The sequence below is a fragment of the Acomys minous genome (assembly GCF_964271855.1).
Source record: "Acomys minous genome assembly, chromosome: 3".
Taxonomy (NCBI): domain Eukaryota; kingdom Metazoa; phylum Chordata; class Mammalia; order Rodentia; family Muridae; genus Acomys; species Acomys minous.
The window spans coordinates 128,107,685-128,125,467 of NC_140485.1; the positions used below are offsets into that span (position 1 = coordinate 128,107,685).

The 17,783-nt window shown below is 38.6% G+C and overlaps 1 protein-coding gene across 8 annotated transcripts in view; it reads left to right on the top strand.

Moving 5' to 3' along the window:
• ADGB (androglobin) overlaps positions 1-17,783 on the top strand; it is a 118,340-nt gene that overhangs the window by 34,033 nt on the left and 66,524 nt on the right. For 7 of the 8 annotated variants that reach the window (XM_084777483.1, XM_084777489.1, XM_084777484.1 and 4 more), the window contains 4 exons: positions 4,247-4,386; positions 6,803-6,889; positions 8,842-9,089; positions 13,880-14,014. In XM_084777483.1, the coding sequence (XP_084633609.1) occupies positions 4,247-4,386; positions 6,803-6,889; positions 8,842-9,089; positions 13,880-14,014 (610 nt within the window). The remainder of the gene's footprint in view (positions 1-4,246; positions 4,387-6,802; positions 6,890-8,841; positions 9,090-13,879; positions 14,015-17,783) is intronic. The other variant, XM_084777487.1, reaches the window with a different exon arrangement.

The following is a 17,783-nucleotide window of genomic DNA, read 5'->3' on the forward strand; positions in this document are numbered from 1 at the left end:
TGAAACTTTTGGGAGAGCTGCCTGTAATTAAAAAGCCTCATTTTGGATCTGTCCAGGTTCAGCTGCAAAGGAGTGTAAGCTTAGCAGCCCTTAATGTGGGCACAGGGACTGGAAATTCTCTAAAAGGCATCACAGAGGGGAGCCTGAAAGGACAGGGAAGGGACTGTTCTCACTGGGGAGAGTAGAAGTCAGTGACTCTCAGGGTATCCCCTAAGGAAGATTTAACTGGACAAGGTTGGTACAACTGTTTCAGCAGCTCATCAGATGCTGGTCAGAGACCAAGGGCATGTCCTGAGAGTAGACATGGTTACCTAGTTCCAGGGTTTTGAACAAATGAGAAGGGAGTGAGATGGAACCATACTGGTAGAAGGAGATCTCACCCAAGCTGAGGAAGGTTTGGATGTAGGGTCTGAATGTAGGTTGGCAAGAATGGCGGGAAGGGATTGGATGAAGAGTTTGGATGTAGGTTGGCAAGAACAGCAGGTAGAGTTTAAGGCAACCAAAAGGGAAGACTCAGCAATCAGCCTGTGTTGGGTACAAGAATGTAGCAATCAAGTAGGTAGACGAGTCCAAAACTCAGAGAAAGGGCGAGGAATCCCACCCTCTGAGAAAGGCTATAGGTGGGAAACTTAGGCTGTTAACTGGCACTACTTATCTGCATTCCATTTGACCTGAGAGGTGGATTTTCTGTAGCTTACAAGAATCCTTTTAAGTTTTCAAAGGGAGATAAATTTCAGACAAGTGAGCATCATCATTGTTTGCAGTCTTCAGTGAAATTCATATTGTAGGAAAAGGCAATAGACATATTTTTGGGCCATAACATAGCAGAGGCTTGTGGAGGGGCAGAGGGAGGCGACTGAGTTAAAAGCATGAATACTCTTTGAGGTGAGCTTAGGAAAGGCAGAAGTCTTACAGATCTTTCTGACATATCTGGAACAGTAACATGGGAGGACATAAGGCTCCTGTAAAGCAGAGAGGCAAAAGCCCACTTGATCTTAATTTTTAGCATCAGTACACACCAGGAAAGATGTCTGTCCAGAAGACTGGATGTATATAACTCAAGCACAATGGGAAACCTTTTAGTCTATACTTACAAGACAGACCAAGGAAAATTTAAAATGTTGAGTTTGGAGCTATAATAGAGCATCATATAGTGGAATATTTTACCATAGTTAGATTAATAAATCAGAGCTTCATTGATTAGTGTCAACACGCTGAACAGTTAATATAAAATAGCATAGCAACAGAAAGAAATAAAACATCCTTTTAGATCCTCTGTCCTTCATAACTTGAATTTGCCAATTTTAAAACATCTTCATAGACCTTCTAAGATTCATAACTTGCTTTTACCAATCTTAAAACATCTTCTTAGACCTTTTAGCATTCATAAAACATCTACTTGGAAGCTTTAAGATATAGGTGAAGTGGCAGGTAGATTGTATCTAGACCTTACAGTAGCTCTAGGAGTGAGATTTAAAGCTTCTTGAATATGAAGAGGAGTGGGAAGGTATCTAAAGCCTGTTTATCTTTAACCTGAGGTCTGTGAGAAAGGCAAAGCTGTTTGTCCTTTTAAATAAGAGATTTAGTATCTAGTAGTTTTAACTAGCTAATAAATTGACCAATGAACTAACCGGGCAAATGACTTTGAGCTAAGGACCTAATTGTCTTTTTCCTAGCTATCAAGCTAACATCAACTTAGCCGTCAATGTGATCAGAGACCTGAGAAGGATAAATTGTAATCTGAATGAATCTATGTATTAATAAAAATGACAGAGATATCTAGTTAGTCATATGCCAGTATCTAGACAATTGTCTCCGGTGGCAACATGGCACCATGGGCAGACAGTCTGGCATCAGGCACAGAGGACAAGAGCTGTTTCTGTGGAAGGAGAATATGGGAGAGACTGACTTCACCTTGTTTTTAGGAAAGTGAGACAATGACTCTCCAGGTGTCCAGTTTGTCTACAGTTCATGTTGGGCCCTAGCAAGAGAGCAAGATGCTTGGGGCAGTCTTGCCTAGTGGTCAGCATACCACAATCCAGGCTTGAAGTCATCTGCCATTGTGCCCAAATTTGAGACCTTGGGGACTGTCATTATGATCTAGGAATCTTAATCCTCTCCCCCCCCCCTCTCTCTCTCTCTCTCTGTCACAATAAACTTACACATGATATGTTAAATGCCACAGTCAGCAAATCTCTGACAAGTTTGAGGGTTAGAATATTTGAGTTAAGCAACCTCTGTCTGCATCTAGTTATCTGCTCTAAACTGTACTTTGGAAATGTAAATTATAATGTTATGATCTTATCCTACGTTTGATCTTGAAAATATAATTAATCATATTAGTTCTTAGCATGGCTAAAAATATATTCTTGAATATGTTAAAGGATTTGACCATTTATAAGATCTTAATAATTAAAGACTAGGACTTTAGGTTTTATCCCTGTTAAGTAGAGGTCTTAAAAATCATAAACATAGTCCATAAACAGAGAACATAACAGTTTCCTGTATGATTAATAACATCATATTTAGGAAACAAAGCTAAACATATTTATAAGGCAGTGATTTTTAAGTTTTTGAGAATGTAAGTAGGGCATAATAGTTTTAACATTGTAAATGAATGAATATCTCTAGAATTAATATATTTTGATGTAGTAATACAGCAGGGCATTATATCAAATCTATTGACCAGGAAGCCTACAGGCACCCCTGGTGGGAGAAACAACATTCATCTTGTTAATTTGAATAGACCTTTATAACCTTGAAATAGAAAACATTTTGAACAGGGTAGAATAAAATGAGACTTGTTAGTTTCTTAGTCTAAAAGGAGATCAACAGAGAGTTAATTATGATTAAGAAGTTTTATAAAGGTTGATTTGTATCATATACTCTACATGAGAGTTTGAATTTAGATTCTAAACATCACACACAATGAACGAATGATAAATCTTTAGATAAGAGTTTACAGTGTAATTTTATGATTTTCTTTTAGAGCAAAAATATAAATCAGAGATGATTTTTACTTTTGAGAGTTGGAAAGTACAGCCTTAAAGAAATGAGGCCAGGTTTTTTAGCAGAGCGCGTGGCATATGTGGCTTCCTCAGCCCAGGATTCAGCAGGCACTGAGGACAGGGTGGGTGGCAGTTGTTCCAGCCATACCCAAGTGGTTCACAGTGGAAACGTGAGTGGGAGAGGTGGGAGCAAGTGACCCTGCCCCTGGCTATCCCAACCTTTGGGAATGTTGCGTGCATCCGTTTGTTTGTGTCTCCCACAGGCCCACTTACTATAGGAAAGGGAAGGGAGAGCATGCACCTTGGGAATCTGCAGGGGAGGAAGAAGTGAGTTACAGCACATTGTAATGATTAAAAAATAAAAATACCAGGCGAGAGACATGATATGGAGAAATTTATTAGATGATCATGGGAGAGCATGGAAGTGTGAGGGGCACTAGAGAGAGAGCAGGGGAGTGATGGGTTTGTCCTTTTTAAATCCTGGGCAGGGCACACCTAGTGGCAAGAAAGTAGTGATGGTCATAGATTGCTAGGCAGACTGTGGGCAGTATGCTAACATTAGCCATGGATCATGACTATTATCGGGCAATCCTTTGCTTGATTTTACTACTGAGAATTTTAACACAAGAATGAATTAACAAGAAATCTAGGCATGTAAGCGAAAACAAAAAAAATATAATTTGAGATCATTTGCTTCACGCTTTTAATTATGAAATGAAGAGCTTTTAGTTAAACATAATGGTTTGGCTAAAGAAAATATTACTTTATTTAATATTGAAAATTGGATGATTAACTAGGAGTACTTAAAATGCGGGGATTGGAAGTATGAGATTAGTAAGCATATGTCTGCTTAGTAATTACTGCTGAGTAATAATTAAGGTTCTATTTAAAGAATTTTTAGTGTGAATATGCAAAGTATATTATGTTCAATCTTATTTTTGGTTGAATCATGTTTTCATTCTGCTATTTAATATATATTTATTTCATTATATGCTCATAGGCCCTCCAAAAGAAAAATCAATATTGGTATCACTATAGATATGCTATGATAATATATTTCAGAAGCTAAAACAATCAGATTAGTTCTGAACCCTGTATCTCAGTTTTCTAACATAAGATGTTAACTTCAGATTTTTTTATTGAAAAATAAAAGTAAGCAGAAATATGTGTGAGAAAGAGAACACCATACGCCATCATCCATCACTGATGACATTACACTGTTTTCTTCTCATCTTCAGGGTTGCTGGAGAAAGATAACTATTGATGACTTTCTGCCATTCGATGAGGATAACAATCTATTGCTTCCAGCTACCTCCTATGAGTTTGAACTCTGGCCATTGCTACTGTCTAAAGCTATCATTAAGCTGGCAAATGTTGAGTATGTAAAGAGACATTATCACTTATTTATATGAAAATAACAGGACAGCTACCTCTAACCTGAACGCCTTTAACAAACTAATTCAAGGAAATCATTTCTAAACTATGTACACTTTCAAGTATAAAAGTCAATGTGACTATGGACGTATTGTCTTAACTGAGTAAGAGACAAAACCACCCCAAAAAAGAACACTCAAAAGTCCTGCACACCATGCTTTCTTACCAGGAGTGGAAAGTGTATCAGGGAGTGTGTTTCATGTAAATGAGGGAAATTGTTTCTTAGGGAGAAAACATTAAGTCTTTTAAGTAATGAATAATATGTATTAAGATCCAGCTAGTGTTTTATAGTCTGTGTTTGCAGCCATAATGTATAAACCTTGAAAAGACCCGAGAGCTCTTGAGTAGTTTGCTCCCACTGGCCACCTGATATCGTCATGATGAAAATTCTTCATTTTTTTTTAGTGTGTTTGCAAAATCTGCCTATATTCTTGCACCCACGGTACAAGTCTGCCATGGCTCCAGACAAGCCTTTCTTCCATTTTGGTCCTTTCAGAATCAACACACAGCGAGAAGAACGCTCAAATACTGGCGTTAGCCAAGCATGGCAACTGCACACATCCTCACACACAGCCCAATCCCGTAACCTCCTGCAGCATGCCATAGCAATGCTATCCTCCACAGAGCTCACCCTGGGTCCAGCAGACCCTGTCAGTCCCCTGCTCCAAGCTGAGCCCCTCCCCTGCTCTAAGAGGCGTTCGCACACCATGCTAAGGCTGCATTGTCTGTGCAGTCTCTTGACTCTGCTTCCTTTTTCAGTCTCTCAAGGATACAGAACAAAACAGCCACCACTACTGCCAACTTCTTCCTGTCAGCTAACCCTTAATTTCTACTGATAATTTGTTTTGCTCAGCTTTCAGTCCTTTATTTCAATGGTTTTTGTAAAAAAAAAAAATTAACTTGTTTTTTTCCTTTTAAGTAGATAAATATTATTACATATTTCCACTGGTGGCAGTTATGTCTGTTTGTTTGGGAAAAATATGTATAATGTCCTTAGTGTTCCTAAGAATCGGAGCTTCCAGGCTGGCGAAGGATTAAATAGTTGACCTGAATAGCTGCAGCAGCATTTCATTTGTTGTAAAGCCGTGGTTCAGTGCAATTCATTAAGAACACGACTAATAGAGTTATTCTTTTAAAATAAGTAAACAAAGCCAGCTTGAAAATAAAAGACTAATTAAAGTATAGTACATTTTTAAAAAGATTCCTAGTCGAACCTGCCTTACATGACATCCTTTAAATTTTTCTATAAATTCATCTCATATTTAATTTTATATGTGAGGTGTAGCATTCTATAGACAAACCTAATACATTGTGGTGATTTACATACCCATGTGGAATATGAAGAGAAAAGAGCATAATTTCCATAAGGCCTGCAATGTCACTCATAAAATGAAATTACCAGAGGCATTTAGAGGATACAATGAACCACACACCAGATTTATGTTGTCTTTGGGAAATGTACAGGCATCAGAATTCATAATCTATTAAATAAACCAGTGCAACCCCAGTAACAGAGGGCTACATCACTGACATGCTATGACTTGTTTCCCACGAAATGGAAGTGTGTTGGTCAGTCATCAGTGTTAGCACTGTGCTCGGCACAAGGTAGAGCATGCTCCACTCTGGAGTAGAAAGGGCCATCATATTTTTCTACGTAGACTAATTAATGGACATGTGAACACACTAAGCAGCCAAGGAAAGCACGCATAGGCAGAAGGACCAATGCAGGGTGCGGCATCTTGATAATGACAACCTGACTCTGCGTCCCACTGCCAGCTCTACTCTTTTACAGGATGGACCAGATAGTTCTGCAAGTTTCACTCAGGGTTCCACATACTGGTCTTGAGTTGCCATGTAAGAGACAATCCATGGCCTCGTGGGTGTCTCAGCACAGCCTCTACAAGTAGAATGGAGAACCTGCTTTACCATGAAAAGAACAGAGCCACAGGGACTATATAAACAAGTTAACATTTTATAATATAAAATATGAATGTTTTATATTTAGGAAAGTAATGGAAATATTAGAGCTTTTAAAGAAATAGTTCCTTAAAACTATTTTCAAAAGAACCCTTTGTCAAAAGAAAACAAAAATCATAGTTCATGCTTTCAAAATACATTTGAAGTTTCATATTCTATCTAACTCAAGTTTTGTTGTTGTTGTTTTTTTTTTTTTTTTTTTTTTTTTTTTACAAATTAAAGCATCTAGCTTGTGAGATAACATTCCTTTTCCCTGTGACATGCAGCTGGTATGATTCCCTGCTTTGATTATTATGCTGCTGTGTTGAGTGTTTCCTAGTCTTTATTCATTGGTATGTGTTTCCAAATGCTGGTAACTACAGCACCATGCTTTTTCTCCTCAGCATCCACATAGCACAAAGGAGAGAGCTAGGAGAATTCACAGTGATCCATGCGCTTACTGGATGGTTACCTGAAGTCATTCCTCTTCAGTAGGTTTTTAAAAGAAACATTTATTGTGTATTATTTATTATCTATCTATCTGTCATCTACCATCCATCTACCTATCTATCATCTATTTATCTATCATCTATCTATATCTATCAATCTTTCATCTATCATCTATCTATTTATCTATCTATCTATCTATCTATCTATCTATCTATCTATCTATCTATCTCTATTGTGGGTAGGGAATGGTATGCCAAGGTATACACGTGGAAATCAGAGAAGTCATGTTCCAAGGATCAAATTCAGGTCATCAGGCATAGAAGCAAGCACCTTTATCCACTGAGCTATTCACCAGCCTCTCTTCAGTAGACTTAAAGACTAAGTTGCTCATATTATTTTTTCTTTCGTTCCAGCATTTATTTAAGATATTCTTTAAGATCATTTCAAGAATGGTCATGTTTTACAAAATGCTTGGAATCAAATCATTTTGCATTTGTTTAAATTTTCTTGGGAGTTTTATGGTGAATTATTCTTCCCTATACCAATGATAATCCATAATATTCCTTGTTGAATCAAGGACAAACTAATCATAAAACAAGCAGTCAAGCAAAATCTGTTTGTGTTTGCCTACCTGCAAGATTCACCCAGCACTCAGCAGGCAAGTCTGCCATGGCTGCTCCCTGCAAAGCAACTAAAAGTGCCTGAGTCCTAGATGCTGTAGTGGGGAGTGCGTGATGACTGTACAGTACTGCTCCGTGAGAGCACCCTCACGTGGGTCGCACAGCCTGATCGCATTCCCTCCTGCAATGTATCACAGGAGCTCCATCCTCCACTGAGCCCATGCTCATGCCTCAGCAGACCCTGTCAGTCCTGTGCGCAAAGCTCAGCCCCTCCTCTTCTGTAGGAAGCATAGGTTTTTGACAGGTATATTTCAGATGTAAGTACTTAAAACAATAGCTCTGAGCCTAAGCTTGTACAGCATCTTCAGAAAAGAACAGTATATTGTTAGGGAAAAGGCCAGACAAAGGAGAAAAACTTTGAATTGCTACAGGTGGCAATCTTGGGAAGGCAAGTAGATCTCCTAAGAGGACAGATTAATACAGCTTGATCTGTAGGTCGTTCTGATATGGTCTGGAGCCCCATTCACTTCAGTTCTCTTTAGTGGTCATTCTTTACCTGCTGTGCTTAGCACAGTAATTCCAAATACTTGTCATAGAGTGTGCCCTCAATCAGTATACATAAGCGGAGTTAGTAATTTGTAAAGTATTTTCAAAGGCTCCCTAAATAGGTGTAACAATTCTTCAGGCTTTCAAAGCAAACACACGTAGCTTACTTGCCTCCATCCCTGAAATTGATGCTTGCACTGATGTCAAAGGAGCTGAAATTAATGTAACTGATTAGTGTGAGAAAATCAACTCAGAACAGATGGAGTAACAAGGAAGTGGGATAGACAAAGTATAATCCCAGAAAAGTGTACAATATGCCAGTGAATTCTAGAGCACCAATAGGAGAGGGGCTAGGGAGGGGCTTCATAAACTAAAGGCCTTTGCTACCATGTTAAAAACTCTCCCACCATCTTCTTAGGGTGAGCATATCGTTGGAAAATTCTACTCAAGAGGATGCCTTTGTACACATATGGCACTTATACATGTATAACATATTCATATACAGCATTTACAGTATCTATGCACGTATATCATGTAATCACATATAGCATATCTACACACGTATGTATTTCACCTGTCAGGGTTTTAGCATGCCTGTCACCCCTGCCAGCTTGACTTATCTGCTAGAATCTGTCTCCATATCATCAAAGCATGACACATAGGAGGAATGCAATAAAAGCATGGTCAGTGAATATTTGTAACCAAGACTTGAGGTAACAATTGCGATTAGTCTTATGATCTATGAAATTAATTAGTCTGTCAATGACTTCGTGATGTCAGGTAGAAAGCCATCATCCGGGAACTAACACAAATGTATTTCCTCTAAGTCCAGGGTATGCGGACAGAGTTTGGGAGCTCTTGAAGGAAATATTGCCTGAGTTTAAGCTCACAGAAGAGCATAGTTATGAAAACAAAATCACAGTGATAGACAACAAACTGAAAGAACCTGTGAAAGAAACCAAGGACGGCAAGGAAGTGAAGGACAGCAAGGAAGTGAAAGATGTGAAGGATTTCAAACCAGAAACTTCCGTTACAACGCTGAAGCCTCCAGAGAGAGGCGACAGAACTGTCAAGGGTAAGTCATCAAAAGTCATCCCACAGGGCACTGCATAGAGATGCTGTACGCCCCTCTTGGGGCTAATGATGCTCTTTTTATACTGTAACCATGTCTTAGCTCTCCCTTTTATTTTAGAACTCTCAGTGGTGTGAACTGTAGGTAGTTATCACCTCATACATCCCTTTCAAAAATATCAAAGGCAAGTCTCACTTTTGCTAATACTAAGTTGCTACTGTATTAGGAGCCATGATATGAACTCTAAATGTCCACTAGAATATCTTTCTCATATTTATGCACAGAGAGGGATGAACCCACACAGCAAAGTAAAAAACTTCCTTTGCTGTTTTTAGGAAATGTGATATAAGCATAGGGTACTAAGACCAGGGAGTTCAGTTTTGTAATTAGCCTTAGTTGTTTAGCGATTAAGATGTTTTTAGGTCTAGATAGATGTTTTAAGTTGATAAAGATGAGATATGATAGATATCGATTTACATTCAGAGTTTTAGATGCACCAAGATAGGAAAGATGGTTTCTTCAGGGCTGCGAAATACAAATAGCCAAAACACTATGAATGTGACATTTATATAATTCCTAATTGTTTTGTGGTTCTTCTTGCTGTAGGTAATTTATTGTTTGTTTGTGTGTGTATGTGTGTATGTGTGTGTGTGTGTGTGTGTGTGTGTGTGTGTGTAATATAAATGTATATGTAAATTAATAAAAGAAATAAAAAAGGTTCAAATCTGAAGAAAAACAATTTCAAATAATTTTTACAAACTTTACAGTTATTTCTGGTACTATCTTATAACTATGTGCATGTAGAAACTTCTGATGAAAAACAAATCTCCTAGGGAGGACTCAGGCTTTTCTGTATATTTGGTATTACCTAAAATGTTCCTTTAAACATTTATGTTTTATAAAGTATTAACATTTTACAGAAATACTCTTTATGAAGATTGTTTCTAACCTGGGAGGGAGAGACAGGAGGGTCACAGCTGGTAGCCAGCCTGGGCAACCATGTGAGAATCCAAAGCTCAGTGGTGTAACACTTGCCTAGCATAGGCAAGGACTTAAGTTTGATTCCCAGCTCTGAAAAGGTAAAAGCATAATAAAAGACCATATCTTCCAGTATTTCTTAACATGTAGTAGACAGAAAATTTTACTTCAGATCTTCAAACAGATGTCAAGATCAGATTCTGATCATTGTGCATCCACACAGGCCTAGCTTCCTGAAAATAAGCCAATACAGAAATGTGAGTGGGTTATTTTTTTCATTATATTCCCAATTAGTTTTCTTCTAGATGCCATTTTTGATGTTTCACAAATGAACATCCAAGCATCCATCCATTAATATTCATCTAAATATACTCTCTACTTATGAAAGTACGGGACATTTTCTAGGAATTGGTGACCATCTTGGCAAACAGATGTGGAACAACCCACCTTCTGAACCTGATGCTTTCCTGGGAAATGCTGACCAATTAAAAGGAAGCTATGCTAACCAAATGTGAACTTTGAAGGGCATGATAGGACGCTGTAAGGTTTGGTACAGGAGTTTGTTATAGCCTGCAGCAATGAGTGGGAGTAACCTAGAGGAAAAAGACAGCTGTGGTCAGAATGCTGGTAACAGAGGAGAAGGCAGACACAGATACTGAGAAACATGGGGAGGACAGCTGAGCATCAGAGGGCACGGTGTATAGAGTGTTTCGATGAAGCAGGGTGGAAGGCTTATTGGTTTAAGTAGAGCTGGGTTTAAGCAGGAGTGATCCGATGGCTTGTTCCCAATCATGTTAGGAATCCTGGTCTTCACTGTAAGCATTACTGACAGGCAGTGACCAGTCTTGAAGGGACTCAAAATCCAATTTGCTTTTACAGAAGATATTTTTTGGCCACCAATGACAAGAATATTTTGTGAGGTTTCAGAGAGGATCAGAGAGGAAATTGTGGATGGAAGTAGAAAAAAAGCCAGCTTGGGAACTGTTGGATCAGCTCATGTTAGATAAGGTGGCATCTTGGAATAGGGAAAGTGGAGAGGCCCAATGAGATGACTGATTCAAGGAAAAAAGAAGGAAGGGAGGGAGGAAGAAAGGAAGGAAAGAAGGAAGAAAAGAAAGGAAGATAGAGAAAGAAAGGAAGAAAGAATGAAAGAAAGAAAGAAAGAAAGAAAGAAAGAAAGAAAGGTAATTAGAAAATAGCAAAACTTAGTTTAGGTAATTTATGAAATTCTGAGTTGTAAAACTGGAAGCCTACCAGGAGGCGCCACAGAATGATTTTGGTCTTATTTAATCTGAAATGCTTTGAAAATAATCACATAGATTTTTAGTCTCAAACTGGCAGTGGTCATCCAGGAGGCATTCACAGGTAGGTGGTGAACTAAGAAGGTAGAAGCTGAACCTGGAGAGTGTAAATATCTGAAAACTGGTACCAATTACTGATTGGTGAGGTAGAAAAAAGAGGGGGAAAGTTCCTCCAAGAATAAGGAAGGATATATAAAATATTGTAGAAAGATGAACTGTGATGCAGACTTCAGCTTCTCCATCAGATTGTTTGCTGTAAAGGTCAGTAGACACTGGCCATGATGCATATGGTTAGCCATGAGAGAGAGTTAGGGGGACAGGAAGAAATATAATACACAGACAACTCTGTGAGAAATTTGGCCTTGAAGAGCAATAGAGTAATAAAACAAAAGTTGATGGTGATTAATGTGTGATAGCTAGAATATGTATTTGTTACCCTAATGAGGGAGAGTGCAGCAGTGCTACAGGGCATTGTGAGTCCAGTTCTTTCCCCCTTCTCAGGAAATGGACACTACTGCTATCGTTTAAGATGGATCTTTGTGGTCACTGGGTAGAACTGTTGAGTTTTCCATAGTCCTGAGGGACAATGGCTCCTCCGATCTAAGGGGCAGGTACATGTCCTGGGTCCATGGGGTGAATGGATGTAGGCTAGGCGAATAGACAAGCTTGGTTCAGAAGAGGTTGAGGATTGCTGACAAGAGATTTGAGTATTTTCTGTTTCTAGGAAGCCTAGCCCTGAGCTGAAAGTGAGGTTGAGATGGAAGTTAGGGACTTGGTGGAAATTTGCGAGCAATCAGCAAGGTTTGTAGGACTAGCTAAGAAGAATAATGCCGAGTAACACTCAGCTGTCAAGTTGTTTATAGTGGGGTTTGCCAAAATCATGTAATTAAAGGACAGATAACACCTTAATCAAGTCGTAAACTCAACTAGTAGCTTGTTTTTCTATTTATATATATTTTATAGGATATATTATAAATCAAATTCTAAATAGAACTTTGAAAGTAAAGTCTTAAAATTATAAATGAAATCATATACTGCTACATAAAATTAGCTTAAGTTAAGTTGATAATTATGTAAAATAAAGTTTTGTTAATCTAACTTTTAATACTTAAATTTCTCAATTAAACATCTCAGCCTATATTTGAAGTTATACTCATATTTGCTTTTATGTTTAACGTACATTTAAAATCTACTTCAAACACTATGAGACAGCTTAGGTTTATTTTCAATGCTAAGGGACACTATAATTAATTTAGGTAATAATTTTTAATAATTATACACATTTTTTAAAAAGTGAAAAGGAAGTTGTGCAATGGTGGCTCATGCCTTTAATCCTAGCAACTGAGAGGCAGAGGCAGGTGGATCTCTGTGAGTTCGAGACCAGCCTGGTCTACACAGTGAGTCTAGGACAGTCAGGGTAACACAGAGAAACCCTGACTGAAAAAGAAAAGAAAGGAAAGGAAAGGAAAGGAAAGAAAGAAAGAAAGAAAGAAAGAAAAGAAAAAAGTGGATAGGGGACCAACGAGGTTTATAAATTTAGCAGTTGATACAGAGAATCTGAACCCATATTCTGAATTGAAAGGATTCATTAATGAGAGAAAAGAATCTTGACTTTTTAAAATTAAAATAGACAGTCTTTCATAGAGCGCCCCTCTACCAAGCAGGGACAGCTTGGTAAATGGTTTATTGCACAAGCCATACTGAAAACAGGCAGTTGGTTTGTGGGTGTGGTTGGATTGCTACCCCACAAAAGGATGTTTTACGGAAAGAAAATGGTATTTTCTAGAACTTAAGGCCCCAAGTATAGAAGATTGAGAAGGCCTTAGATAGATAGGTCTAAATGTTCAAAGCATGCTTTGCTGGTTTTGATTGTTTGTTTCATTTTTGAGAAGAGGAAATTAGTCAGACATGACTATATACAAATAAAATATATCTGAGGGGCTGGAGGCGTGGCCTCCTGGTCGAGAACTTTCTACAAAGCATAGGAATCTGAGTCTGGTTTTCCAGCACCCTGCATAGAAAGCATGGGGCTGCCTCTGTAACCCCAGTGCTGTGGGGAGCAGAGACAGGAGGATCTACAGAGTTTACTAGCCAAGGAGTCAGCCAAAACAAGGGGGCTCCAGGTTCAGTGAGAGAGAGAGAGAGAGAGACCCTGACTCAAGGGCACAGGGGAGAAAGTGAGAGCAGGGCTCCCAGCATCCTCTTGTGCCTCTCTGTGTATGTGCATTAGCACCACAGGTCCCCATGCATACATGCACACATTCAATCACTATTTGCATACAACCTAAAACTTGGTATAGTAATTTAGTTACTATGCATATACTACTAATTCACAGCCCGTGCTTTATTATGCTATTTCTAATCAGAAGCGGCTACACTGTAGAAGAAATCAAGGTTATAGGTTTACACTTGAGTGTTGGTGCTTTGGCTTTCTTTAGAACACACTGGCTGAATATGTAGCACACTCTGAGGTTTTCTAGGCAAGAGATTTACCATGTTTTTTTAATGTGTTAGAGAAAGCAGATGCAAAAGACCTTGGGAAGAAGAAGAATAAGGATGGAGAGAAGGAGAAGGAAAGATTCAAATTTTCACTCCATGGTTCGAGACCCTCATCTGATGTTCAGTACTCTGTGCAGTCCTTGTCAGATTGTAAGCTCTCAGTCTCTTACAGTAACTACTGTAGTTGCTGCCTAAGATGATAGAAACTGCGGGGGGCAGGGGGGGGAGGTAGAGGTACGTTGTCTCTTTTGAAGTAACTAAGTAAGGTTCAAATTTTCCCTCAAACCTTGGATCCTTTGTGTAACTGATGGGTTGGTTTGTTGTGGCAGATGAAAACAAACGGAAAACTGCCCTTGACAGTGCCTCATTTAAACAGGACTAAACACTGCCTCCCCCTTTTCTTTGTGAAAGGAAAAGCTATTACGTATCCCCTCCCCCACATTAGAACTCATGGTTAAACTGGGTGTAGTGGTGCATGCCTTTAATCCCAGCACTCTGAAGGCAGAGTCAGGTGGATCTCTGTGTTTGAGGTTGCCTTGGTCTACATAGTGAATTCCATGCCTTCCAGGCCTACACAGTGAGACCCCGATCTCAAAACAGAACAAAACAAATAAAACAAAAAGCAGAAAAACTAAAACAAAAGAATCAAATCTGATTTTAAAAACCAAGGAATTTATGAATAAACAGGATCTGACTCAGCTTTGGACTGTGAGCTCTGCCTAAAGTCAGATCTCTCCTTCAACACTGGGTGTATGGGGAGGAAGGATAGTGAGTGAGCCCCCTTTGAAGCCAGCTTCCACCCCTGAGCACCACCACAGGAGCATCTAAGAGGGTTCTCAGAATTAAAAATTAAAGTCCAAACCATTTGTGTGTCGGTATGTCACGCTTTGAGGGTGCATTTCTCTTCATCAGCTGCTTTAGTTTTATAGCAGGTTATACCTAGATGGACCCTGAGTATTCAAAAGATAGCTAGCTGACTTATAGACCCAATTCCCAGGAGAAAGAATGGCTTAATTTATATTATTTATATTCAACTTGATGATAGAAATATAATATGCTTGAGCCAGCTCTAAAGAAGCATGGGAAATGTAATGTAAAAGACGTATGTTTTATTAATTTTCTGAAATTAATATGTTTATCATAGCAGTAATTAAAATAAAAGCCACTCATACTTTTAAATTTTCAAAAGGAAGATAAAGTGAGGTAACACGTGTTTTATAGATATTTATGGGCTAGACAGATGGCTTAGAGGTTAAGAGCACTGACTGCTCTTCCAGAGGTCCTGAGTTCAAATCCCAGCAACCACTTGGTGGCTCATAACCATCTATGATGTGATCTAATGCCTTCTTCTGGCCTGCACCTGTACATGCAGGCAGAGCACTGTATACTTAATTAACATTTAAAAATAAATAATAAATAAGTTTTTAAAAAACCCAGGTGGTGGTGGTGCACGCCTTTAATCCTAGCACTTGGGAGGCAGAAGCAGGCTGATCTCCATGAGTTCGAGGCCAGCCTGGTCTACAAAGTGAGTCCAGGACAGCCAAGGCTACACAGAGAAACCCTGTCTTGGAAAAAAACAAAAATAAATAGATATTTATGCATGCTTTTCATGTATGTGCTTACATTTCTATAATATATACTATAATCTATTATGTGCTAATAACTATGTGACATTTAAAGGTTTTCCCCCAGTTTGTTATTATAAAAATAAATATATTCACGAATGTAACTTAAAAATATTTCAAACAATACATTTCATTTTTCCAATGACATGAAATTAAGACTATTTCTTACTATCATGAATTCTTCTAAACAATATTTAACATAAATGTATTACTATCCTAGAGTTCTGACACCATTAGCCATGTGGATCCTAAAGTTTTTTTTTTAACAACAGATATGGGGAAATAGGTGAGGTGGTTACAGTTAAGATCTTTCCGGGTCAAACTCATCTGTAGTTGGCCACTTCTGTTTTTATATACCACTATAAATGCAGTTGCCCATGATTCCGGGAGCTGGAGAGAGACAGCATGCCTAGGTGTTTTAGGGAAAGAGGGCCCCCTCTGGTGGACAGTAGCTAACCTTTGTCAAATTTTGCTTCCTTGAATGCTGGATCCCCATTCCTCTTTTCGATAAATGTGTATTCAGCACTTTGCAAAAACATGGCCCAAATTGTGCAGTAATTGCATCTAGTTCAGGTTCATGGGAATTTAGGACATGTGCTTGCTCACACAGACACACACACCCACACCTCATCCCTTATGTATTGCTAAAGACAGAGTTTAATGGGAACTCTGTAATGTGAGTTCCCATTCATAAAAGGAAACAAAAGGGTGAATTGTAGTCATTGGCCTTTACCAACTATAAAATTCTTCTGAGAAATCCCAGTGTCGACCTTTGACCCCTATATGGGAAGTCCATTGGCCCTGGCTGTAGTATTTTGGCACAACTCCACAGGAGTCGGAAGTGGGTTTGCAAGTCTAGGACGATGACCTTCAGAGTCCATCCCATTAACCATTGTCTTATCCTTTCCCTCAACATCTGGTGATAGTACAATCTTTAAACATTGAACAGTTTCCTGACCAACTAAACTTAAAATGTAGTTTTAAAAGAAACTTGGGTTCACATTGTGACATTAATGAAAAACACGCAGGTTTTAATGTATGAGTGCATCAGACATTTCTACTATCTGACAAAAAGTTACCATAAATATCTATTTGAATTTTGACACAAAATTATTACCTCCAGGGTAACTTAGATTTCATAACTTATCAAGAGGTCTAAAATGTATGGCAAAGGAGCATTACTCAGTAGGACTAGGATATAGTTTTGTGGACACATTTCTGATTATGAGAGAGACTATCAACCTCTGTAATTTCCTCTCACTGATTAAGAACAGTTATTCTGTGCATCTCAGATTCTATGAAAGTTAGATTAGCCAGTGCTGGTGATGTAACCCATGAAACATGAGCAGGAATGAAATGCCCCACTTCCAGCTTGCTAATGGGATGCTCACATACACAACACTTCCTTTGCTATCCTGGCACTGTTGAGAGCATAGTCATAGGTGGACAGAGTCAGAAGCAATGAAAACCTATGGGGAGATTTGCTTGTGGGTCTGTAATGTCAGCTTCATACTATATGTAAACAAAAGGAAACTAATAACAACATTTCTAAACTTGTATAATGATTGGGGATTATTATAGCAGCTGGCATCACTTACCAATACGCACAATGTTGCCAAGGTTAGAGTACCAGTTTCAAGGTGAAGATATGTGGGGCCTGATTAGCAGGAGGGAGGCTAGCAATACAGACAGAAGTATCTCAAGCTTGACCTCTACCGAGATCTAGACATCTATCACTGCAAAGCTGGAAGCGGTTACACATTTGAAAGTGGTTGTGCAGTTGGTGAGTTTAGATCTCAGAAATACATGGTAGAATGCCTAGTAATGTGCACAGTGTTCATTTGTAATACTTACCCTTAGCAAGGTTCTGCCAATAAAAGATAAGCCTGCCAAGAATGGTCTATATTCCAAAATACTTTAAACAAACAAACAAACAAACAAACAAAAGTGCAGAAAAATGTCAGAGATCAAAGAACTATAAGATTAAGAAGAAGGCTACTTCTTGACCACAAATAATTTGACCTAACACTTTAGGATGCCCATGATTTTCATAGGCATGTGCCATTCATATACATGTGTCACTCATCCTCCATCTCACTGCCCTCCCCTTGCCTCCCTTCGGCTGGTTCCTATTCTTTGTCCAAACAGTCGCCCTTTTCCTTTCATGTCATATATGTTCCATTATCTTCTTTTGTACCCATCTCTTAATATGTCTCTTTCTACTTTATCATAATCTCCTCTTCTAGTTTCAGGACACATGCACACATACACACGTATCTACATACATGTATAAT